Source organism: Rissa tridactyla, chromosome 4 (genome assembly GCF_028500815.1).
Source record: "Rissa tridactyla isolate bRisTri1 chromosome 4, bRisTri1.patW.cur.20221130, whole genome shotgun sequence".
Lineage (NCBI taxonomy): Eukaryota > Metazoa > Chordata > Aves > Charadriiformes > Laridae > Rissa > Rissa tridactyla.
Window position 1 is genome coordinate 73,013,336 of NC_071469.1, and position 24,485 is coordinate 73,037,820.

The 24,485-nt window shown below is 46.9% G+C and overlaps 1 protein-coding gene across 2 annotated transcripts; it reads right to left on the bottom strand.

Annotated features, from left to right (window-relative positions):
- Nucleotides 1–5,800: 5,800 nt before the first annotated feature.
- Nucleotides 5,801–24,042, bottom strand: PNP (purine nucleoside phosphorylase). 2 transcript variants are annotated; one of them, XM_054200737.1, is made up of 6 exons: nucleotides 23,909–24,042; nucleotides 12,865–13,034; nucleotides 12,457–12,560; nucleotides 10,828–11,003; nucleotides 6,945–7,135; nucleotides 5,801–6,018 (listed from the first exon to the last, which is right to left on the bottom strand). In XM_054200737.1, exons 1-6 carry the CDS (start codon nucleotides 24,040–24,042, stop codon nucleotides 5,801–5,803), a joined length of 993 nt encoding a protein of 330 aa, XP_054056712.1. The 2 variants fall into 2 exon arrangements, with proteins under 2 accessions (XP_054056712.1, XP_054056713.1); XM_054200738.1 differs by lacking the exon at nucleotides 23,909–24,042 and adding an exon at nucleotides 16,367–16,443.
- Nucleotides 24,043–24,485: the final 443 nt, after the last annotated feature.

Here is a 24,485-nt window from a genome sequence, read left to right on the forward strand (position 1 = left end):
TTGTTTTTGTCTCTCGGCTGGAAGAAAAGGGGGTCAAGGTGCTCCCCCCAAAAATCACAGAGCCCGCAGCCCCTTTGGGAGCAGGCGTGGGGACTGGGAGATGGCCCCAAGCCTGGCTTTAGCACCGTGGGGAGCCGGGGCAGGGCAGGAGGCCAGATTCCGGAGCTTGGGAAGGGAGATGCTGCACCAGCATCCCATGCGGAGAGCCAGGCTGGGATGCAGAGCTGTGGGATGACCTCCTCCTCCTCCTTCTCACTGCACAACGCAGCCTCTGAGCACGCGTGGGGACACTAAGGGGTGTCAACTCACATTGCCTGGGGTCTGGCGTGGACATGAGTCCCAAAAAAGCCTCCTTTTCCCATTATTGGAGCACAATTTTCCCCGGCGGAGCCCATTGCTTTTCCATCCCCCTCCTTCCAGGGCAAAGTTTTCCTGGGGGGCTGAGAGCGGACCCCCGCTGCCTCACCAGGGCTGGGTTTAGGGATGTGTCCCTGGGCTGGGGGGGAGAAGGGGCACTGGGGAACATCGAGTCTGTCACTGGTGGTCTGAGGGTGCATCTGATCCACTGCTGGGCCACCATCTGCTCCACGGGGAGCTCTGGGTCAACAGCCCAGTGCTGTCACGCTGCTCCAGGACCCCAACCAGGAAGAGCCAAGGTTGCTCCAAGGTGGCACCTGGGAGCACAATTTGGGCTCAAGGCAGTGCCCCAAACCCGCTCCCCGCCATCCCTGGGGAAACGCTTCCTCGAGCTGCTCCTGCGAAGCCCCCGAAGGGGCAAGAAGGGCTCGTTGCTCCAGAATTGGTTTGCTTAAGATGGAGAAAGAGAGTTTTAGAGAGCAGGCTGTGAAGTGTCGGGGTGGTAGCTCTGTTTAAAGCCATCTCCCAGCACAGGTGTCCGGGCTCCGGGCATGGCAGGAGAAGACATCCCCTCTGCAGGAGAAGAAGCTGGATGGTCCCCTCCAGCCTTCACCCACATCCCGGCTCTTAAATCAACTTCTCTCTGAAAGCGGGGTCAGATTTTGGAAATATCAGCCCATCTCCCTGTTTCCAGAGTCAGCCCCACAGGACCATCCCACCGCCATGACCCACGTCTCTCCCCCACGCTCCGCACACTCAGCCTGCCAGGGAGGAGCTTAATTCTTTCCAGCGTATAAAATCCTTGTGGGGAAGATCTAAAGCTTTTTTGGGGAAAAAAAAACCCAAACAAACATCCAACAAGCCAGCATAGCAGAAACTCCTTATTTCAACCACAGGTTTTCAGTAAAGAGAAACGTCTGAGGGGATGTTGGTAACTTGAAGGCAAAGCACGTGTTGAGCTGAGAGAGGTAGTGCGTTTTTTAAAAAAAAAAAAAAGCTTTTTCCATTTACTTTTACTTGGAAGGGAGTGCAAATGGTGAACCTGATGTAAAAGAAAGAGTCTGGGAAACCGAGCCTTGGGAAGCAAAGGGGATGGAGCCCACAACCAGGTCCGTGTGGGGAGGTTGGGGGGTTGTTTCCTCAGCTGACAGCAGAGATCTCCATTTAAAAACTCATGGTATGGCCCAGCCGAGGGTTGTGTCAGAGATCTCGACATCAGGCTTTCACATGAACCACGCAGGAGGGCATGGAGGTAACATCTCCATCTTCTCCAGGGGACTGCAGCCCGCGCAGATGGGCTTATAAATACTTAAACTTATCAACGCTTATAAACACTTAAAGGGTGGGTGTCAGGAGGATGGGGCCAGGCTCTTCTCAGTGGTACCCAGCGACAGGACAAGGGGTAACGGGCACAACCTTGACCATAGGAAGTTCCACCTAAACACGAGGAGGAACTTCTTTCCTGTGAGGGTGGCAGAGCCCTGGCACAGGCTGCCCAGAGAGGTGGTGCAGTCTCCGTCTCTGGAGACATTCCAGCCCCGCCTGGACGCGTTCCTGTGCCACCTGCTGTGGGTGACCCTGCTCTGGCAGGGGGTTGGACGGGATGATCTCCAGAGGTCCCTTCCAACCCCTGCCAGTCTGTGATTTTGTGGCATTCACCTTCCAGCCAGCACCCTCAGCTCATCGCGAAGCATCACTCTGACAAAGCCAGGACGAGGCAAGGCAATTCAGGGGTTTCTTTTTCTCCTGGCTAACTTTTAGCCTTTCATGCATCTTCCAGCTCGTCCCCGTGACCACGGAAGCCCCCGGTTCAGAAGCAGAGAAGCGGCACAGAGTACAGGAGCAAAAGGAAGCTGAGGTTGTGTTATGATCTACTCATTTGAGCCGTGGACCTTGCCAGAAAGCACTCAGAGCACCAAATAAACAGTATGGGATTCGGTGAGCAGCATCAAGGAAACCATGTCCTGCCTCCAGCATGGACAACTTGTCGCACTGGTACCACCACAGCCTAGGCCCATGTCCTTCATCACACCAAAGCTTAGTTGAGGACCTTTGGTTCTTGATAATTTTTTTCCGCAAGAGTTGCCCAGCAAACAAAAATGCTCTTTTCAGGACCACAGCAGGCTTTATTTCCTCCCAGATTTTTCCCACATCTTTCCCCCCCCCACAGCTTCCCTCAGCCTTTTGAAACTCATCAGCAATAAAAAAAGAAATATATTGGATTAAAAAGTATCTCCCAAACCAGACAAATCCACTCATTAATTGCATTCCCCCTCTCTCCCCCAAAGCATGAGCAAGATCTTTCCCAAAGTCCCCAAGGCATTTTCCCCCCTCTTGTCCTATACAGGGACAAAAAAATCATAGAATCATAGAGTCACAGAATGTTTCAGGTTGGAAGGGACCTTAAAGCCCACCCAGTGCCACCCCCTGCCCTGGGCAGGGACACCTCCCACCAGACCAGGTTGCTCAGAGCCCCATCCAGCCTGGCCTTGAACCCCTCCAGGGATGGGGCAGCCACAGCTTCTCTGGGCAACCTGGGCCAGGGGCTCACCACCCTCACAGCAAACAATTTCTTCCCATTATCTCAGCTAAATCTCCCCTCTTCCAGTTTGAACCCCTTCCCCCTCATCCCATGGCTCCCCTCCCTGATCCAGAGCCCCTCCCCAGCTTTCCTGGAGCCCCTTTAGGGACTGGCAGGATGTTCACGCAGAGTTTGAGTCATCCAGGTCAACTCTGGGCAGCAGAGAGAATAGCCCCCAACTGTTAGAGGGCTCAAATGCTATTTAGAAAATATTTCTTTACAAATAGGCATAACTTCAGGTTAAATTTTAAGTTGAAGATGTGTTCGGATACAAGTGCACGGTACGGGTCTGACGCTCTGCCTCTGGTACAGCTGGAGAGGAGTGGACCCAGGAGGTGCCGCGGAGCTTCTCACCATCTCCAGCCTGGCTTGAGAAGTACCAGCCCAACAGTGGGATTTTGGGGCTGCTTCCCTTCCCATTGCAGTCCAGCCTGGCTCCGATTAATTAACGGAGCCTGCCGAAATCCCAGCCTTAGCTACTCTGGCTGCTCTCTAGCTACAGCCGGCTGCACAGCTGTCTCCCACTCACGCTTGAGAGACTTTGTATTTACCAAGTATTAATTAGATGAATGTGAAGCACCATTTTCTAGGCAGGGGAAAATTATCTGCTCTCTCTCTGCCCCTGTAACAAGCCCATATTGGGACCAGTCTGAAAAGGGAGCAGGTAGAAGTGGTTCCTTCTTGCTCTGCACAGCTGCCACTTTTCATATTTCACTGCTTCTGCTGCCAGCCTTGACGAGCACTTCACTCCTGCCAGATCTGAAAAGGCAACAACCTTGTGGAAGGAGCTGGAGCCTCTCTCCCTTTGCCTATTGCCACCAGAGCTGGTCCCCAAAACCATCTCCACAGTCAGAGCCAACAAGAGGAAAGAGCTGCTGTCTCAGAGGGCTCCTCCAAGTGCCAGGAGCTGCTGAACAAGTGTCTTGGCCAGTAGGATGCAGGCAATGAACCTCCCCTTTCCAGAAGCCCTCAAAACTGGATGGAGATCCAGGCTGGAGAGATGTTTGTCAGGACCGACCGCAGATAATCCTGCCCAGGAGAAAAGGGGATGGGGTGTCCACTCCAAGATCTCTCCTACACCTGAAGAGCTACCATTTCATGGAAAACACGCACGGCACAACTCTGTTCCTCCTGGTGGCAACATCTGCACCCTTAATGATACAACAGTTGACGCCACTAATTGCAGCATGAAGGGCTTCAAGCAAACACCCATCCGGAGAAAAACTCATCAGGCCACATCATCCTTTTGCACCCAGAGCTGAATAAATGTCACAGAAGGCTGAAGGCCGCACCGGAAGGCAAGTGTCAATGGTAAACAATTGATCAGCTAAATTTAGGAAGGCAGATCAGGAGCTCTCTGTGACCAGTTGGGTGTCTTCAGCTCAGACCAGTGTGTCAACCAAAAACATTTAGCTATGACAGCGATGGGCTTTATGGAGAACTCCAAGATAAATGAAGGGAAAAGGTTACCTAATAATTACAGTCACTGTTTCACATGCAGCTGCATCTGCAGCTCAGCTTGACCTTTGGGGAACAATGAATAATGCACCATTCTGGTGAACAGCCACCCTTCCTTGATAGACCATCGGCACGCTGGTAGAGGAAAGCATGGTGACCTCTCCTGTTTGTCCTCTACTCACTGCTAGGCTCAATTTCTTCATGTAAGAGGACCAGGGAAGTCGGAATCATACCATGCCTGTTCCAAAATAATTGCCACTGTAATTTCACATCACTAAACTCCACAAACCATTGGTGCTCTAACATCTGCTGCAGGGAGCGCAGCAGAGCAAAGCTGGGGTGAAACACTGGGGTCAAACTGTGATCTGCCTTTCTTAGGACACCAAAAAGGTAACCAGTCTCCAGTGCAAGTGGCTCAAGCTGCTGATCTCCAAGACATCCAGAGACAGAATGAATAAAACCAGGCAGAGCTGGACCTGGATCCTCTTTCCAGCTTGACCACTTCTACTCCGTGCATGGACAAGTCACGCCTTGTACCTGAGCTCCACTTTTGCCCCCTTAAAACGGGGCAAGAGCGATTCAAGGCTGGAAACAGGGCAGGGAGGTGTGTGGGGGGTTGTTGGGGGCCTGCTACATCATAGCGAACAGCTACCGAGCTCTGTGGCTGGTCATGAGGAGCCAAGAAGTGAGCAAAGAGAGGGATTTCCGGGGAGACCGTTGGGAGCGGTAAGGCAACACAACCGCGTGCTGAGGATGCAGTGGTTTTCTAAGCTGTAGAGAAAAAAAAAAAAGAAAAAAATCAATCTGCCTGCTCTGCAGCATTGCTTCTTCCAGATGGATCTCATCTTTAGTCTAGCCTGTTTTACATATCCAGGTCCTCATCCAAAACTCAGAGTCTTTTTGTGGACCTCCACCGGCTGCAGATCAGGTCCTACCAAAGCATGCCCAGCAGGCACCAAGCCCGGTGCCCAGCTCTCGACCTGGCTCATGGCGTAGGGGCTCAGTGGAACCGGGGAGCGGAGACTCAGGGCAGGAGGGTGCTGCGCTGGGAGCGGCAGCACCACAGGCGAGAAGCACCACGAGAAAAGCTCTGCAGCAGAACGAGGGGGAGCTGGAGCCCACGGCACCGAGGGGCTCATTGCTGACATAGGGGTTTGGAAATCTGCCAGAGGTCAGACCCTGTTTAAGTGCCAGAAAGCTGCTTTGGTCACTGGCTACTAACAAAGGGATTATTCCAGCAAAATTCAAAGCAAACCTCTGCACCTGACCAGCTAAAGCACAGGGACAAAGATCAAAAAGTCTATTCAAAATCAGGTCAACAGGAGGGGACAGTCTCACCAACAGCTCTCCCCCAGCACTTGTTAGCATTCACACGTTGTGATACAAATGATAAACGGCTGGAGGTCATGGGGAGTTTGTGCTTTCCCCCAGCTTGCCAAGGAGATGCGTGACCAGTTTCTGCAGGGCTTCAGCCCGGACCACCGAGACGCGCAGCACTTCCTCGTGGTTGGCTTTCTCTTGACTGTTGTAGCTCGTCACCACTTTGTTGGTGATGAGGGAGATCCCGAGGACTCGGAGGCCACAATGTCTGGCTACAATTACTTCTGGGACAGTGCTCATGCCTATGGTAGGAGAGGAAAAGATCAGGATGAGTCAGGATTTACACCAAAACAAGAGCTCTCCAAGGCTGCAAACCAGGATCCTACCCTTCACCCCATGCCCTTGTGTCTTTCCCCTACAGCTCCCTCTCTCTGCTATGGAACAGTTAAAGGCTGCGATACTTGTAAGGCTGTAATAGTTGTAGTTACAACCCTGCTCAGCACAATAAACCACCCAACATTTGACTCCTGCGCGCTGTGTCTCTCTCTCTCCCCAAGACGTGTCAGACTGCTTGCAGCCTTGCTAAGAGAAGTACTGATGCGCTGTGTCGTTTGGGTCTTTCTCTTCCTCGGCTGAAAAAGCTATCACAAAGAAAAATGGCTTTGCCGGAAGCTGAGCTCCTTTCCTCACACACAATGAATCTGCAGATATTAACGAACAGATTTCCACGAGATGCTTCAATGACCCCAGGGGTCAAGCTGGAGGAAAGATATGGATGATAATGCTTACCTTCCTTGTATGCAGCTGGGAAGCTATCCATAATTACCATCCCTAAACTATTAAGACTCTTATGGAGGGCTGCTTTGTAGGGAAGAGGCACAGTAAAAATCCTTATAGTGTCAGAATTTAAAAATATAATAGAAAAGGGCCTTATTTCTGACGGGGGCCCACTCAGTCCTGCTGAAGTCAAGCCATCAGAGCATGGGAGAGGCGTTTGGGAAATAAACCCAACATGGTACCAGCATCCCTGTCTTCGGCAGCCATAAGCAGAGAGACTTTCTGCTGCACTAAGCCTCTGCAGAACTAATCAGGAATACAGAGAGCTCGTTTTTCTACGCCCAGGAGACTCAGACAGAGTCAAAGACTGAAGAAAGCCAGCCTTGAGCAGAATTAACTGTTTAAATCTATGCGTCCAACCAACCCTACCAGCCCAGCCCGTGCAGCTTACCTACAGCATCCGCTCCCAGCGCCTGCAGCAGGCGGCACTCGGCAATGGTTTCGTAGCAGGGACCAGGTAGCAGACAGTACACTCCTTCTCGGATGAAGTTCAGAAAGCCCAGCTCCTGCGCGCTCTCCATCGCCAGGCCGAGCAGATCTTGTTCATAAGCGTCTGACATGCAGGGAAACCTCACTCCAAACCTGCAAGGCAGTAAAAGGCAGAGCCATGCTGACGTTGCTACCGCTACCTGCCCTCCATCAGAGTTCAGGGATGCTCTTCCTTTGGAGAAATGGGAAATGTGGAGGGCAGACCTGCCACGGATGCAACCTCTCTCATCCCGGCCTCATCATCAGATATTTCTGCCATCGTGACATTCCTGCTAGATCTAATCACCCGAAACCCTCAGCAAGCAGAAGTCATGGCTGTTGGAAGGTCTGGCACTGCTTTCCTATCACACAAACCCTTCAGGAATGGTCTTTCCAAGGACTCCTGGCTCCAGGGAGCACTGATGGCCAATTCTTTCTCTCCCCAATAACTCCTCATGGTGACTTTTAAATATTGTCCATTAGATAGCTGCTGCCCTTTGCTTCTCCTGCAAAACGGCTTGGGAACAAAGTCCCAAAGGTTGTCCCAGGGAGGGGGTTTGAGCAGGGCCTGATGAAGCATCGGTCACTATTTTTAAGACTCATCAGAGCAGGCAGCTCCTAAACTGGGCTCGCAGCCAGGGATGCCCTGTACGACAACAGCAAGGGCTGTCCTGTCCCCACATTAACACCCAAATGCTCGAAAACCAGAGTTGGATGCACTGAACAAATCCCATGAGATTCGAGTCTTTCCCCTTTATTGTCGACATTAGGTCAGTTTGCAGGGTCTCGAGGAATGACTTGCTTTGGAAGGCAGATGAACAAAGCTTATTAGGCAGAAAATACATCCCAGGAAAGAGCATCTAGTTTGGCATTTGGTTCCTGGCATGGCAAGACCCCACGAAGCGCAAGCTTGGAGGCTCTTCTAGGACAGAAGTGCAATCCAGCTGCGCATTCGAGATGCCCCATAAGTTCTGCCTGCCCCCCAGCTGCACACATCCTAGAAGTCTTATATTGCACATGCCAGCTCCAGAGAATGTGTATTGGATACCCAGCAGAGCCTCAGATGGTATTAGATTTCTACATTTAGGCGACGGTACCCCATTCCAGGTGTCCTCCTTTGGAGGCAAACAGGGAGAGTAGCACATGTTGGAGCTCCAGGGCCATATTTTAGGTAGCCTTCATCCTGTGCTTCAAGGCTGGCTCTCTTGCTTGCTTTGGATTTAAGAGAACAGCTCAGTCCTGTTCCTGACTGAGCAAATGCTACTATTGCCTCAAGGAGAACAGAAAGGGATGGCCAAGACTGGCGTGCTGCTGCTGCTGAAATCTGGAAAATAAACTCCCAGTCACGTTCACCAACTCAGTTCAGTAGGGGTGGACCAGGTCCCTTATCTAGGCTATTAAAGCTCCTGCTTTTTTTCGTGTTCTTCCAGCTGGATGCTCGGGGCAGTAGGTGGCTCATTTTACATTTATAAACAGTAAAATGTTATATAAATAAAATAATAAAAAAAAACAAACCACACTTCCCCATCTGGTCTAAGGTAATAAGTATTCATCACCACGAAAATTGCTTCTCTTTCCTGAAGGATGGCCAGCAATGCGGAAGCCAATCCCCAATTTATTAAATTCAGTCCTCGGATTCTTGCAGTATATTCCCTTTTCACATCACTTCATTGCCTCTAGTTTTACTCTGCTGCGCTTAGATAAATCCTTCCTGGTGGCTGGGCTGGATTGGATTTTAGGGGGAGTTTGCTCAGCTAAAGCTCTGCAATGCTTTGAAAGCTGATGCATAAAGACCTTTTGCCCATTTTGATGCCTTGGTCAGCAGTACAAAAGTCACCTCCCAGAGCACTGCAGCCTTCACCGGGAAGCTGCTCCTGGGAGGCAGTGAGACAGCTACGTTGCCTTTGAATGTTTTCCAGATGCAATTATTATTTGGTTGGCATTTCTCCTCCTGTTCCTCAGTGATTATGCAAGTCCGGAGAGCTTTAAACACTCCTCCATGTGCCTTCTGTGCTTTTGATCACTCTTTCCTCCAACCCACACCAGTACCTGTGAAGATGCAAAGATGTTCCGCTTCAGATGGGTACTGTCCTCTTGCCATGTGAATCGCCGAACAGCATTTATTTCTCCTGAGGTAGTTGCTAGCACCTTTCAGATTTCTTTTTAAGTAGCAGCCAGGTCTGGCGTTACATCAGGGAGGAAATAACTTCAACTGGAAGCCAGTCAGACCATCCTATTCTCATCCAGAACTTTCTTTTTGGAAAGATCCCAGGACAGTCCAGGTGCCTGTCCTGCAAACACGTCCTTTTTGCAAGATGAAGGTACCAACCCAACAATGAATTTAACCGTCTCGTTAACTCACTCTTTGCTCATAAACGGCCACCTCCTTCACCACCTCTGTCGCTTGTCCTCTGCCTTCTCACATGTGGCTTTCACGGGGCTTCTCTCCTGCCAGCTTGGCTAGGACATAGCTCTTGCTACTGTTACCTCCTCATCACAATCCAGCCTCTTTCTTTCCTGCCATAAGGCTCTTGAAAGCCCTGGATCTTTTCAGCTTCCATGTTGACTTTCCTGACATTTGATGTGTTTGCTCAGCCTGACTCTCCAGTGGATGTGTCCTCACACTCTGTTTAGCCCCTTTTGAGACCCAAGGGGCTTCTTTTTATGTCAACACTGGTCCCTCTGGCATGTATCCTGTCAGTGCTATGACCTTGCCAGTGCTGGTTGCCTTCCATCCTACCAGTCTGATGGTGCCTTGGAAGGGTTTTTTGGATCATAGATTAATTTGGGCTGGAAGGGACCTCGAGGTCATCTAGTCCAACCTCCTGCTCAAAGCGACTCTATGGCCAGTGGCAACTGCAGTCCAGGGGTGAGGATGTGTTACAAGCTCCTCTGTGCACCATCCATAGGGTAAAGATCCTGTTACACAGCTAATATAGGAACTCTGATTTCCCAGATCTAGAGGTCTCCTGAGAGGCTGCCAAGACAACCACCTCTCAAGAGACTGATGCCTTCAAGTGAATACATGATGTCAGAAAAGACATCCCACTTTAACAACCTAAGTACAAAGGTTGTTATCAGGAGATTTTGAGGTTTTGTCTTTGCTCTGCTATCAACTTACTGCCTGGCCGCTGTCATATCAGTTCCACCACACCAGAAATGGCTGTTGATAAGTGCCAGTTGGAAACACTGCAGTTCACCAGATTGCTCAATTAAGAGGAACTAGCAGAGAGAAGGACTGACAAGAAGAGACAGCAGCAAGTCGCTTTAGCAGACGGTACGGCTGGCCATGTCAGGAGAAGGACCAGAAGCCTACTTTTATAAAACAAAACCTTCTGGAGGTTTGCATATGAACTCCTTATAGGCTTGTAAGAGTAAGAAACAGCCAAGGAAGGGTGCAGGTGGCACAGCACACACAGCTCTTGCTTTAACTTTTCCCTCGTGGGTACCCGGAGCCTAACTCTACCTCTCTGTAAATATTTGCCAGCAGCAGGCACAAATGGCAGTCCCTAGCCTGCAGCCGGAGGAAAAAGGACTCATTGGTAACACGGGGGCTGAAGGGCCAGCCAGGGACCAGAAAAGGTGTATTTAGCTATAGCACCACCTGGACTCCAGGGTGGGATAGCAGGAGATGAATCAGAACAGGAGCGAAAGCCAGTAACGGAGCTCTGTTGGAAGACTAAACAGCCTGCCATGCAGCTGCTTTAAGGCAGCAACACTAATCCTTCATTAAACCACCAGAAATGCGGTTCTGTTCTTGCAAGCCTGCGTTGCCCAGTTCTGGGAGGGGGGGGATGTCTCCTTACCTCTCATCGTTTGGTCCACGCAGTGGATTCTGCCCTCCCAAGCCAAAGGTGCTGATGTGATCTCTAATGAACATGATGTCCCCCACTTGGAAGTGGGGATTCAGGCCCCCAGCCGCGTTTGTGACAATCAAGATCTCCACCCCCAGGAGAAAGAAGACCCTGATGGGAAAGGTGACCTGCAAGAACCAAAGACATACGTGCAATGAGTATCACAATTCACAGACAGCTAATACTACTATATTTGTGGTATCACAATTTGTGGACAGCTTATACGATGCAGAGAAGGGTCTAGGTGAGGCTACAAGGAGACAAAACAACTTTTCTCCAATTTTAATTTTTCCTCTAATTTAAATTGAAAGAATTTCATGTTTTTTTTTCTTTTTAAACATATTAAAAACTAATCTTGAAATGAATACCATTAAAATTCTAGCCCACAATTTCTACAGCTGCACTAAGGTCAAATAAAGGCGGTACAAAAAGAGCATGCAGATAATTTTTTCCTCCTTGCCAAGGTCTTGCAGAGATCAAACCACTGCGCTGACTGAAGTAACTACTTATGCACATGGACTTGGAGTGTAATAGATAAACCAGCTTTTTGCAGCAGTGATGCATTTTACAGAAGCATAGAGATTATTTTCTTCATTTCATTTTATTCACGTTAGTTCACTTCAGTGACCTGCTTATCCAAAGTTAAGGAACAATTGGGAGCTGGGAAAAAAAAAAAATTAAGTAGCTTGATTTTGAGGAGTCGAAAAGGAATGGGGATGGTATCTGCTACCTCTAAAATGCTAAAGAAGCTGTGAGCAGAAAACTTCCTAACCATGGACATCGCTTTAAGAAATTAGTTAGTTGTAATAGACAAACATGCTTTGATAAACCTAGTTGTGCAGCAAGTGCATTTAAAATAGGTGTTTGGTTGTTTTTTTTTTTCCCCCTATAAAAAGTTGAGTGGTGCCAAGCATTACAGTTTATATCCAAATGCAAAGTGACCTCAGCCACAATTAAAACCTCAAAGCTATCCAAAAAAAAAACCAAACATGCAAAACTACCAGTCAGTAAATAAGAAATATTATTTGTTTCCAACAGAAACGTACATAGATGCATGTCAGGTAATTCTTGACTGTTCCCATAGTTCTATATGTTAACTGGGAGAATACATCAAGTTACACTAGCCAGGGTTTGTTGGGTTTTTTTTTCCCTAGAGAAAAACAGCTGTAAACTTAACAAATACAAAAGATTAAAATAGATTGTTCTTATTGCTCGCAGTTTCACGATTGCTGATTTAAAGCACGATTAAAATGCCTGCGTTTAGCTACATAAATCTGTCTGCCTTGTGCGATATACCGTCTTGCCCTATGAGTTCAGTGGGGCTAACCCCACTATAGCTAGCCCCTACATCAGCTTCACCTCGTAGAAGTTGACAACCTCTCGATTTGCACTCCCAGTTGTATTTTTTTGGGGGGGAAAAAAAAAATAAATCTAAAATCCAAGCAAGATTCATTGCAGGAGCAATGGAAGTTCATTGCAAGAGCTAACCTCCTGCAGCTAGATATCAAAGCGAGCAGTCGCTTTTGCATCTTCTACAACCCATCTCCCACTACGTGAATGATTTTCTTAAGGAGAACTCACCGTGCTGACAGAGTATCCTTCGTAATAGTGGAACCGTCCCTGCATACACACGCAGGGCTGTCCGTTCAGCTCCCCAAACACCAATCTGCCAGCATGCCCTGCAACTGGAAATTCAGAGAGTGTCATTTTAGTTACAGCTCTCGAGGCCTTTGACTTTAGAGGGATTTGTCAGTTGGCGGTTATGCATTACAGCGGGGCCAAGCGCTGCGAAACCAGGAGCTGAAAGTGAAATAAATACCATAACACAGAAATACGTTGGGTCTTTTTACTGTAAACATGCACTTCACCACTGGGGGACTGGTCTGCAGACCAGCGCCAAAGCAGTGCACGTTGATTTGAGTGATCTCTCTGTGAGGCTGCCGCGTGCTGCCGATGGAGGGGTTGCTGATGCCCCCGGGTTGCGCTAACCTGTGCTCCGTGGGAAGTGAGGGATGTCCTCATACGGAAAGACTGTCTTGTTATCCAACACGTCGGCCAGACCTCCCAGTCCAGATCCACAGATGATGGCAGTCTTGGGACGCTGGTCGGTACGGGCGCATAACCAATCCGCTGTTTCCTTATACACCTCGTACCTATTTCTGCAAAAGAAGAGATCAGCGAGGCTGCCAACCCAACCAAAGAACAAGCTTCAAAGGATAAAAGTCCTGAAAAGGTGCAAGGAAGAAGAACTTTCATTAAAACTGAAATAACACGAGCTTCACTGCTATTATTGAAGACGTTTCACTTTTAATCTCATATATTTTGCCCCCGGCCAGAGGCAAATCACTTGAATCCTCTTTGCCGGTTTCATTCTGTAGTGGAAGAATGGCTAATGATACCCGAATCACAGAAATGTCACAAGGCATAACCACTCCTGCTTCTGACAGGCTCTGGCCTCTCCCGAGTTACTGAAGGAATGCAAAAGCACAGTCAGAGTGAGAAATTGCAACCTATGTGTGTGCATGGGGATGTCCAGCCTGCAATGGGGACACACAAGAGGATGGAAGTCCAAGGGCAGCTGTGCAGCACGGCTGGGATGCTGTGCTGATACAGGAGTAAACGCTATCGTCTGCAATAGGTAGGCTACTGAGACATGGGGCCAGCATCATCTATGGAGATGGAGAACCCAATCGTCGTTAAGTGTTGAGCAGCATCAGCTCCCAGTGCTTCCTTCTGGGGCTGGTAATCTCAAATATCCACCTTCTCAATATCTCATGGTTTCAGTAGAGGATGTGAAACACGGAGATCTCATTCATCCTTTCCTCTCCCACAGGGTGGGCAGTGGGTCACACATGCAGAACACTCCTGGGCAAGAGGCCCAATGACATCAGTCTACAGCAAAACAAATTAAAAGCAGGAATTTGGGCTCCGGGGCTTATGTGGTCTGATTTAAGGAGGGGGACTGCACAAATACCTCGGCAAAAAATAGATCTTGTCCAGCATTGAGGCACATCGCGAGAAGGTGGGATAGAAGCTGGCATTACACTGTCTGTTGGGTACCTGTCTCACGGGAAGAGAAAGGACTTCAATTTTTAGGCCTGTCAGTCCAAGATTCATCAGATGCATTAATCACAGTTTTGAAACGCAATCAATAGAAGAATAATCCCATAATCCTGTTTCCAATAGGACAATACAGATACCTTCTGAAAGTCGATATCAAGGTTGATTGGAAACTCTCTTCAAAAGCAAGGGTAGACAGCATTTCTCAGTGGCAACTCAATCGTTACCATTGATGAGTAGAATTTACGACTGTATATGGTAGAGAACTGGGTCACGGAGTCAACCAACACAGGTAAGGGCAGCAGGTTCTCTATATGAAAAGTTGATCTGCTTATTAAGGGGATGAGAGAATCAGATACTGCGAGGTTGAAGGTGATGTAAAATTGACTGGAGATGCTGATAAGCAGTCACTGCCTGCTTCATTAATGTTTCTTTTTTTATTTTTTTTAATCAAGTCTCTTATTTCCAGAGGTGCAAACCTTAGTCATGTTGCGATTCTGCTGCCTGCAGCCTTAGAGGACACACAGAAAAGCTTTCGAAGTGGTGCTCTGTGCTCCAAGGAGGTCTCAGAACATGGATGAAGAGGATTTGACTGTCAGTGTACAATTGCTTCCTCTAACCAGAGTATCAGATACTCAAATAAAGGATCTCCATTCTTTGTTTTTTCTTTCTTTATACGGACAGGGCAGGTAGTTATTGCACAGATATCTTCTGTGAGCTTTTTCATCTCCTAGCTGTCCAGCTCCTGCTATCAGTCCTGTCCAATGTCTGATACATCAAACTTACGTTCCCCAGGTACAAACTACGTTGTGAAAAATACCCGAGTAGGTCATAAACCTGCAATCCAACGCGAGAAGAAATACCTTCCATATTCATGAATTAAAAGAAAGTCATTTAGCCGAAATACTTTTCAAAGGAAAAGTCTGGAAATGAGAAAGAGCTTATTTACCATAACATATTGTTGAATTTTTCAAGTGTACCATGAGCACTTGAAATAAGCAGAAGAGATGAGAGTGACGTTAATGAAGCCTACACTTGACTTATCCCTTGCTCCCAGAGAAAAGCTCTAAAAGTGCTTTACATACATTAATGAGTGATCCCCCCCCCCCCCAATTTCTCTGTTGAATAACTGTAATCCTTGTTTAGAAATTAGAGGAAAGCAAGAGAATTTCAATGTAATGCCCAAGCTTTTGACTCGTGTGGCAGACATGAGAAAAGAACGAGGTCACCAGGATCTGCTCTTCCACCTGACCACTAATCCCCTCTTTTTTTTTTTGTCCTTTTTTTTAAAAAAAAAAGTGCATACACCCTTGCAAAACATTAAAAAAATGGATTATTCCCAGAAATTTTAGAAGTATGGGATGAATCTGATTCCATGTCTGCTGAAGATGTTGGGATTGACTGAGCTGTGCTGAGTTTGAGGGAATTTTTTTCCTACTAAACAGAAGATGTTAAAACATTTCTTATCCAAAGAAGTAAGACTCCAGTGCTGCCTGACTCTCCTTGTCCCAGAGGAGATTCAGTGGCCACGCAGGGGCCTTGCAGAGCCCTCTCCATCCCAAAGGCTTTGGACACGCTGGAGCCATCCCCAGCACTAAAAGCCCAGCAATGCTAAAATTAATCTGCAGCGCCCTGATTGCAATATTTAGTTCGATGCACAGCAAAGGGGACTGGCAGGCACGGATAATTTCTGACTACAGAGCAGATACCTGCTCAGCAGGGGGACGGGGGGGAGTTTGACCCGTGGGTCACCAAACGCAACGTTTCGCCTGGAACCGCACGAGCCCGAGGTCTGTGCAAGCTTTTTGACAGCCTGAATTAATACATGTAGCACAAAGCCCTCTATAGCTACTCCGTCTCCAACAATGCACACCTAATAATAGTGCTCGGTAGCATCGCTTTGGATTAAATCACAGGATCAGCTGAAAACACAATCCCCTTTATTGTGATTGCTGTCATCCACTGGAGAAACGCATCTGTTGCAAAACACAGGACTGTCACCGGTGACAGATCTTTTATGGCATGAAAAGGAGCCACCGTCATTGTGCTTCTAAGGTTGGTTGAAAGCAAAGCCATGTAAAAAGCAGACATATCCCCGATAAACAGACAAAGCAGTACGTTTCAGAGAGGAGCAGACCGCCATGTGTTTTTGCAGCGTATGCCTCTCCACACCATGATATTTGCCTCTTCTGGCCCATAACCTCTCCCAAGGTCAGCTGCTCCTTGCCATATTTCATAATACCAGCACCTGACACAGGCAGATGGTCAGGTTCCTCTTCAATAATAAGATGTTTACAGCTGAGCAGCCCTTGCCTGACATTTACTGAGTGCCCAGCAAGAAGAGGGAAAACAAGGCGAGGAAAAGCGATGCGATTTCACTCGCCCCTTCCAGCTGGGATGGCTGCGCAACCCCTATTTCACAGCACCTTACCTCTCTTCCTCAGCATAGGCCATCCTCCTCCTCCTCCTCCCTGCTTAACCGAAAAGAAGGGGATGGTTGCTGGAAATGGAGCTGCAGGGTTTTATTTGACCAAAGAGCAGAGGCCTATTGAAACTGCAGAGACTGCCGCTGTCTCCGGCGGTGAGTCATGGAGGTGTGTCCCAGCTTCTCTCCGCTTTCCCCCGAGCATCTCTAATCCCCGAGTAGGAGGGGCATGGCTCAGGACATCTGCTTTTCTGGTCTCACCCCTATGACACATAGGCTCTAGAACTCGGCGGAAAGCTTACACGCAGGCACACACACTTTATAATGCAGATTAAAGCCTCGAAAGTTCACACGCGCGCACGCTTTCTTTCCAGCGGCCACCCGGAGAGGAGCAGCTGACCAGGCATCTGCGCAGATTTGCACGCCCGTGCGTCAACTGGGAACCAGCTGGCAGCTGGAGTCACCTGCTCCGTCGTGATTCGAACCCCTGGGACCGCGGCGTGAGCTCTCTGGGGGCACGCAGATGCTGCAGGATGACCTGCACCACCTACTACCGCAACAAGATACTTCCATATCGCGCATCCTTCTCTCCCCAATTTTTCATGGCAACCAGGGGCGATGTCCCATTAGCTCCTGCCCCCCCGAGTTCTTTTGTTCACATTTAAATGCCTCACCCATGTCAAAAGGAAATACTGTCTTCAGCTATGCTAAACTCAACTCCTGTTCAGCTGATTACACGGGGAAAAAAAATAATCAGGGGTCCCACAGCCATCTGCCCCTCCAATTTTAGCTTTATTCTGTTAAACAAAGTTTTAAACAACCTTGTCACACGTGTCTGGCCGTGCAACAGAGCCTGAGCCCAGCAACGGGTGTGAAGCATGTTTTACAGAGCCACAGATGCTTCCAAGACAATCAAGTGCCAAAAATCTTTTTGCAAATTGGTGCTGTGTAGACAAGAGACCTTACGTGCCCCAGGTGAAGGGCTACAGCTGCAATACGCACCCTCAGCTTCCTAGATCCAGAAGGGACACGTGAGACTAGCATGTATAAATATCCCAAGCAGGGAGAAAATCTCAATTAGAACTTGCCAATTCCTCCTAGACAGATCAGCCAGACATTAAAAAAAAATAAATCAGAGAATCAGGCAGCACCGGTTTTAGGTCTTACAATATTTCTTATTACTTCCATTCACATTTGTGCGTTGGTCTTGAAGACCCCACATCAAACATTCCCCTGGTTGCCCCAGGAAACGCTGAGAACTTCAAAGTCAAAACAGGGTAATAAATGCAGCAAGAAAAATCTGGGCATTTTTAGAGAGAGATACTTTATGTTGGAAAGCCCCAGCTCCAAGGCAGAAACCCAGAGGCTCCTCCTTGATGCTAGCACAGGCTGGAAGCCCATCCCAGCCAGCAGGATTTAGGCATCGTGTGTAGCAGCAAGGTCTGCTGACAACAGGTATTTGTTGAAAGACACAGTTAGCACCGCAGGAATAGAAAATGGATCTGAACAGTAACCATAAGTGCCCTTTCCCCTCAAGTTCTTGACCTTCTCCCTTTCTTCCTCATAGTCACACCTACACTTCTCATCTCCTTTCTTTTAGGAAACTTAGAATTTTGCCTTTTTTCTGAAGATGAGTGTGTACGCATGCTGCCGCTTCAGGAATCAGGGTATGTTGCTGCGCTGGCATGGTGCACCCTGCTCAGCATTTCCTGGGGGCAATGGAAAATCAGCATTAAGGACCAAATATTGCTCCATCAGCTTCCCTTCTACCCCCTCCTTTTTCAGAAGTACCTCCTCCTTTTTGTCATTCTCTCTCATTCTTGTCTTTCTGAACCTCAGCCATCTCCGTCTCTTCAGTGCATATTCTTGTTTGCCTTCAGCGTTGTTTTTTCTATACAAAACACAGCAGGCTGATAGCAGAGGTGGTTTCGGGTAGATTTAATTGCATCAAGCCCTGTGTCCAAGCAGTGTCTTCACCCTTCTGCCTGAGCCAGCGTGCCAAAGGACCCTGCAAGTCACTGTCACCCCAAGCAACACCCGCCTTAAGCCAGGGTCTTAGAGCCGCTTCCCAGCTCCCTTAAGTCTTTTTGCCCTCTGGAAACCCACGCTCCTCTTGCCAGCACTCCAGGTTTCTTTGAAAGCCATTATTTGCTCCTATTAAATGAAAAGATAGAGCAACGTTAGGCCTTTAATGTTGATTTTTCCATAGAGTTCTTTGGTATCAGCAGAGTTCTGATGCCCCCCAGATATGTTCCCTTCTTTAGCTTTAATCTGATTACATTCATTAATCTGATTCTTTTTAGCAAAGCAGACAAGAGAGATGAGACAGTCTGAGAGCTCTTCCCAATTTGTTCTCATCTAAGACAATCTCCTCGCTAGCTTGGATTTACATGGAAAACAGGATTATCGAAAAGGCACCGTTTTATTTATCTTTCTGCAGTGCCTGTTATTTAACAGCAGCAAAAATGACTTGAGTTTTAACCTGTAACGGTGCATTGGCCGGACAAGTACTACATAAAGGTTTGCTCTACTAGAAAAATTAATTTGAGCACTGAGGGCATTCATGCCAATAACACTGTAGAGAGGAAGAGAAAAAACTAATTAAGCTTCAGCTCCTGTACAAGTACTCCAAAGCAGATCTAGCTAAAAAATAAGTTATTGAATAGATTGCATAATCCTTAAGAAAGAGTATTGACAGTCTTCAGTCCTGAAAAGAATCTCAGACGTGTCTCACTCCTTCTGTATGTATGTGTCTGCAGCAAACTGTATCTATAATCCAGATCTTATTGACTTGGGTGTCACTCAAGTCCTGTTTCTGCAGCAAGAACTTCAACGGCTACAGGATGCAGATACAATCACCCGAAATAATTTTATAACAGTGCTTTACATTCCTACAGCAATTTCTATCTAAAGAACTGTTGTGAAGTATTTTGCAAGCATTTCCTCAAAACATTTAATTAACGCTTTAGGCTAAGTCTCCCACTTCCCTGTGCGCTCACATTATCACAGCATCGAATTATCTTGTAGTCTTCTCACACGTGCTGCGTGTCACCCTTTTGGGAAAGGGAATTGAGCTGCAGAAAGATTAAGGGGGTGTCTACACAGCGGAGTCAACTGAAGTCAGCCTAGTCCAGGAGGAAGCATCCCTCTGGGGGGCACTTCTCCCCCAATTCTCCTGTATTTAGAAAAAGCAAGATTCCGCCTCAGTGTTTTTGGAGGAAGGGGAAATAGATAAAGCCTGGAAAGATTTTGCTTTTTTGATGATTGCCTAAAGCGCAGGTTCCGGACTTGATTAAAAAAATACTAAACGCACTCTAAGAACTAATCAGGATTTTTGCAGCAGTTCGGAAGCTCGTTGTTTGGGAAACTCATCATTTGTTTGTACACTGGTTATCCTAGACAGTCACAGGAGTGTTAGTAGCCACAATGAAGGTAAATAACATCAAATTATATACCAGGAAAGTTATTCCCCTACAGATCATTTTAATCAAAATCTCTAGGAAGATCTGCCTGAAGTGCCATGTGTGCTGCTCAGCGTACATCTTCAGGAAAGAGACCTTCGACCATAGAAAACGCTGAAAAGGGATGACCAGGGGAACAGAAAACCAGACGCTCGAAAAGCTTGTCATGGTTAGCTGAGCAAGATGAAAACTAAGCAATGCTCCGATGACAGCCTGAAAATGTTGCCATGGAGGCAGGAGAGATACAGAAACTTAAGACAGGCACCAGGGAGCTGGGGAGATGTGTGTTCAGTTAGGATAGATGTCAAAAAAGCTTTGAGCTACCCAAACTGTGCAGCCCCGAAGAGCCCTTCTGTAAGGGGCAGTGGGGAAACAGCTTTAGGGTGGAGATCAGTTAATGTTAGAGCCACATGACGTTCACTGGGGAGATGACGCAGCATTCAAATTGCACACCAGCTCCAGAAAAGCTCACCGGCTTTACAGGACTCAGGCAGAAAGAGAAGCAACTTGGCCAAATCCATGAACAAACGATACCACCGAACTTAGGAAAAGAGCAGAGATGTCCTAAGAGCAGCCAACATCTCCATCTTCCAGCTCAAAGGCTAAATGAAAGTCCTTGTGTCAAGGAACTCAGTAGAGACAGGGTATAAAGAAAGGGATCATTTGAGGGTTTGAGGGAAAGCTGTACTTTCTGAAGGGACAGAAACAGCACAACCAGGGAATCAGCAGTACGACAAGCTCAGGATGAACGGATGGGCTGCGTGCTGGGAAAGTGCTCTGAGGCAGGCAGAAAAATCGGAGAGCTCAGGGGAAAATGTAGCAGAGGGCTGCAACAACACTTTAGTGAGGAGGAGTGGAAAAGACACGACGGATCCTGGTGGACTAGAGACTATAAAAGGCCAGATACCCCTCTGGCCTACAATAAATACAAGTAACTTGAAAAGAAGAACTAAATATTACAAGGAAGAAGTAAGAAATGCTTCTGGGCTTGTCACAGAAGAAACCAGTTCTCAAATAGTTAAATGGTACCGCACAGCTACATGTATCACTAATGATTCTTGAAAATAGATATATTCCCCTATTCAACACAGGTAAATACCGTTCACACCCTGGCACCACAGCCAACCACTGGCCTGGAGCTCTGTGCTTGCTTCTCCAGAAGAAGAATAAGACTTCTCCATGGGAAGAATAAGGACATTTCTGCATCCAGAAACCATGTAGAACCAAGTTTTATTCTGTTCTGTGATCTGTCTTTCTCTGAGCCATGGATAATACTTTCACACAGTGGAGCTCGAGGGCAGACTTTTCACTATCTCCAGGACCATGTTCCTATTTCCTCAAACTCCCTCTTTGGAAAACACTGCTTTCTGGAGGTCAGTAGGTGAACATACTACCTACCACCTGTAGCCATGGTCTATCAGGATGTATTTATGCTGTCCCAGCAGGATCAATGCTTCTTCACAATCTCATTTGTGGTGCAATAATGCCACAATATTGAACAGCCTATAGGTTTTTCCTTTCATTTTCCATTTAAATGATTTTTTTTGTTTCAAAAAGCAAAAGTTAGACAACTGTAGATCATTTTCAAACTGAAAGAGGGGAGATTTAGATGAGATATTAGGGAGAAATTTCTCACTCTGAGGGTGGTGAGCCCCTGGCCCAGGTTGCCCAGAGAAGCTGTGGCTGCCCCATCCCTGGAGAGGTTCAAGGCCAGGCTGGACGGGGCTTGGAGCAACGTGGTGTGGTGGGAGGTGTCCCTGCCCAGGGCAGGGGGTGGCACTGGGTGGGCTTTAAGGTCCCTTCCAACCTAAACTGTTCCATGATTCTATGATTTTACTAATTGTCTACATTAGACATTGTTAACCAAAGTCTCTCAACTCACTTTCACTATAGCAGACTATGGTTGCAATTCCTCCTGCAAGGAAAACAAAAGTCAAACCTGCCCGACTTTGGACTGCAAGCCAGAACCGGAGAAAGAGCCCTTACGGACTCATCCCCAAGGTCATGAAGTGCCACCAACCTTCCCAGCCTCATACACTACATACCAATTTCTTGATAGAGCCAAGAGCTGCAAGACACGCAAAATCCAAAGCACAGCCCCAGAGAGGGCTCAAAGAGCACAAGATAGCAACAGCTCATTAAGAGTCACACCTCTCCACTGCAGGAGAGGGCTCAGCTACCTGTGCAACTGGTTCTAGGCAAATCAGCAGCATTAACCTCCCAGCCCCATGGTGGCCTTTCAGTTTTAGTCCAAAGGATTCCTCTAGAGCTGCCTACAGTGAGCTTTAAAAGCACAATGGCACAGCCAGACCTACAGGTAATTATGCAGCAAGATCCTCTGGAGATCTCAAGAAGGCTGAAGCTATAGGTGGGATTTGTGCAACTGATGGGCAAATCCCTGTGGGGAAACTATTGGCTAAAAGTATCCCTGTAAATCTTTCTGTCTGGTAATTTGCTGGTATTTGCTCTGCACTTTTACAAAAAAATAAAAGAGGCTGTTACCTGCCTATCTATAAAAGATCCATGATGTCTCCCTAACTTACAGACATCTTGCATCCTGCACAGCGATAGCTAAACATGGTGAGCCTTGATGCAAAACGACATGGTTTTGGGGCTGGTCTTTATAAGCTGGGTGAGAGGCACTGGTGTCCTGTAGGATCTATTTAAGTTTCTTCCAGGGCTCGGCATACTCCCCCCAGCTGCTTTCCTGTATATCTGATACTATTAAAAGAGCCCCCGAACCCTCCAGCAACACTCCTCAGCTCTACCGCATTGCAAGTTTGTGCTATATATGCATTTTGCTATTTTAACTGTGAAAAAAAAATCAGAGGCATAAACACAACTACTTTGTTCTTAATTAGATATCTAACTTCTGATGTTTAGCAGCACAATATTGTTTAAAGACAGTTCAAGGCTTTCACTGCTACAGCCGTGCACGCATCTCATGATCTGACAGGGAGAAGGAAAGAAGATCAGCTATCTGTTAGAATATTAGTTCCACAAAAGCAGGACTAATCCAAGAAGAAAGTGCTGTTTTCCCATTTTCAATTTCTCATATGGACAGAGAAGAGATTATTTAGCATAAAATAGAAGTATCTACTTGAATTTCTGCTTTAACTTGAAAGCATTTAGGAAAACATAGGAGGCAACTGAAGCTCACAAGCTGAATTAAAGGTTTAATTTCAGAAAAAAACCCCATATTTTTCTTAAGTATGCTATTTACTTGTATTTTTCTTAGCTGAGAATCTTGTAATGCTGCAAGCTCAGCATTAGTCTCCCCTGTATTTTGGGAGAGGCTTACCTTCAGCAGTCCAGCAGACTGTGGCACCAAAATGCTACAAGCTATTAGTAAAAGCCTAGTAAGCTATGACTGAAAAGGTGAGAGCCTTACTTACATACCACTTTCCCCATGTATTGAATTGTAGTTGTCCTCTTGCTGATATCATCCAAGCATTTGGTCTGGACATTAGGAAGAAATTCTTCACAGAAAGAGTGGTTAAACACTGGAATAGGCTGCCCAGGAAGGTGGTGGAGTCACTATCCCCAAATGTGTTTAAGACTCATTTAGACATGGTGTTAAGTGATATGGTGTAAGGGAGAACTTTGTAGAGTGGAGTTAATGGTTGGACTCGATCCCAAGCGTCTTTTCCAACCTAAATGATTCTATGATTTAAGAACCCAAGAGCATGTAAAAAGGTGATTTAAGTGTTTAAGAAAAGATTACAGAAAATCAACTCTCAAACTCAATGACTTGAGTAACCCATGGTCCACAGAACTCAGTCAGCACAAGTCTTGTTGCTGACACATGAATACACAGGAATAACAAAGTTAATGGAAACATCACAGTGTTACTAGATATATCAGAGAGAAAACCAAAACTCAAGGAAAACTCTATTCAGGTTTTTACTACAAACACAAAGAGAAAATGCTTCCTTGAATATGATAACGTGTCTTTGAAATTTCCCTTAACTCTAAATTCTCTTAAGTAAAAGGTAAGATTTTAGCGATAACTTTACTACATACCCTGTACAGGCAACAGGAGACGGCAACAGGCACCAGAGAACACCCAATATCTTCAGCTACCCACCTCACCAGCTGCTTGTTTACTTTAATTAAATGGCCCCAGCTTGGGCCCTCATCTTTAAGTAGCCAAAGATGTTGACTGATTGGCAAGTGATTTTCAAACAGGCCAATCAAAGGGTGCAGAGGTATTGCAGACATACCTATAAACCTTCCGTCCTCCTCTAAGCTCTTTCTCATGAGGCAAAACTTCTTTCTAATAAAGCAGCCAGTAAGTATCTTTTTGTTATGCTGTTTATCAGGTACAAATCTGGTAGCTTTAGTTTTAAAAATGTCTTATTTTTTTTCAAAAGGTTTAAAGAATAAGCTCTAGGCTTGGGTTTGTGGGTAGCATAGGGGTTTTTCTATACTTCTGGTTCCTTCTGTTTTGCAGCAATACTCCTTCAATTTAGAAAATAAATAAATAGCTTGGGGAGAAGGGAGGCTATATGTTTATAGATTTATGTATTTAGTTCTTACTTTAACACATAAGTTCTTTAACATATCTAGAGTAGGAGAAAAAATAATGTACCTACGTATCATTATTATATCTTTAAGATGGATATGTTAAGCTTTTCCCCCAATTACCTACCTTCTACCAAAAT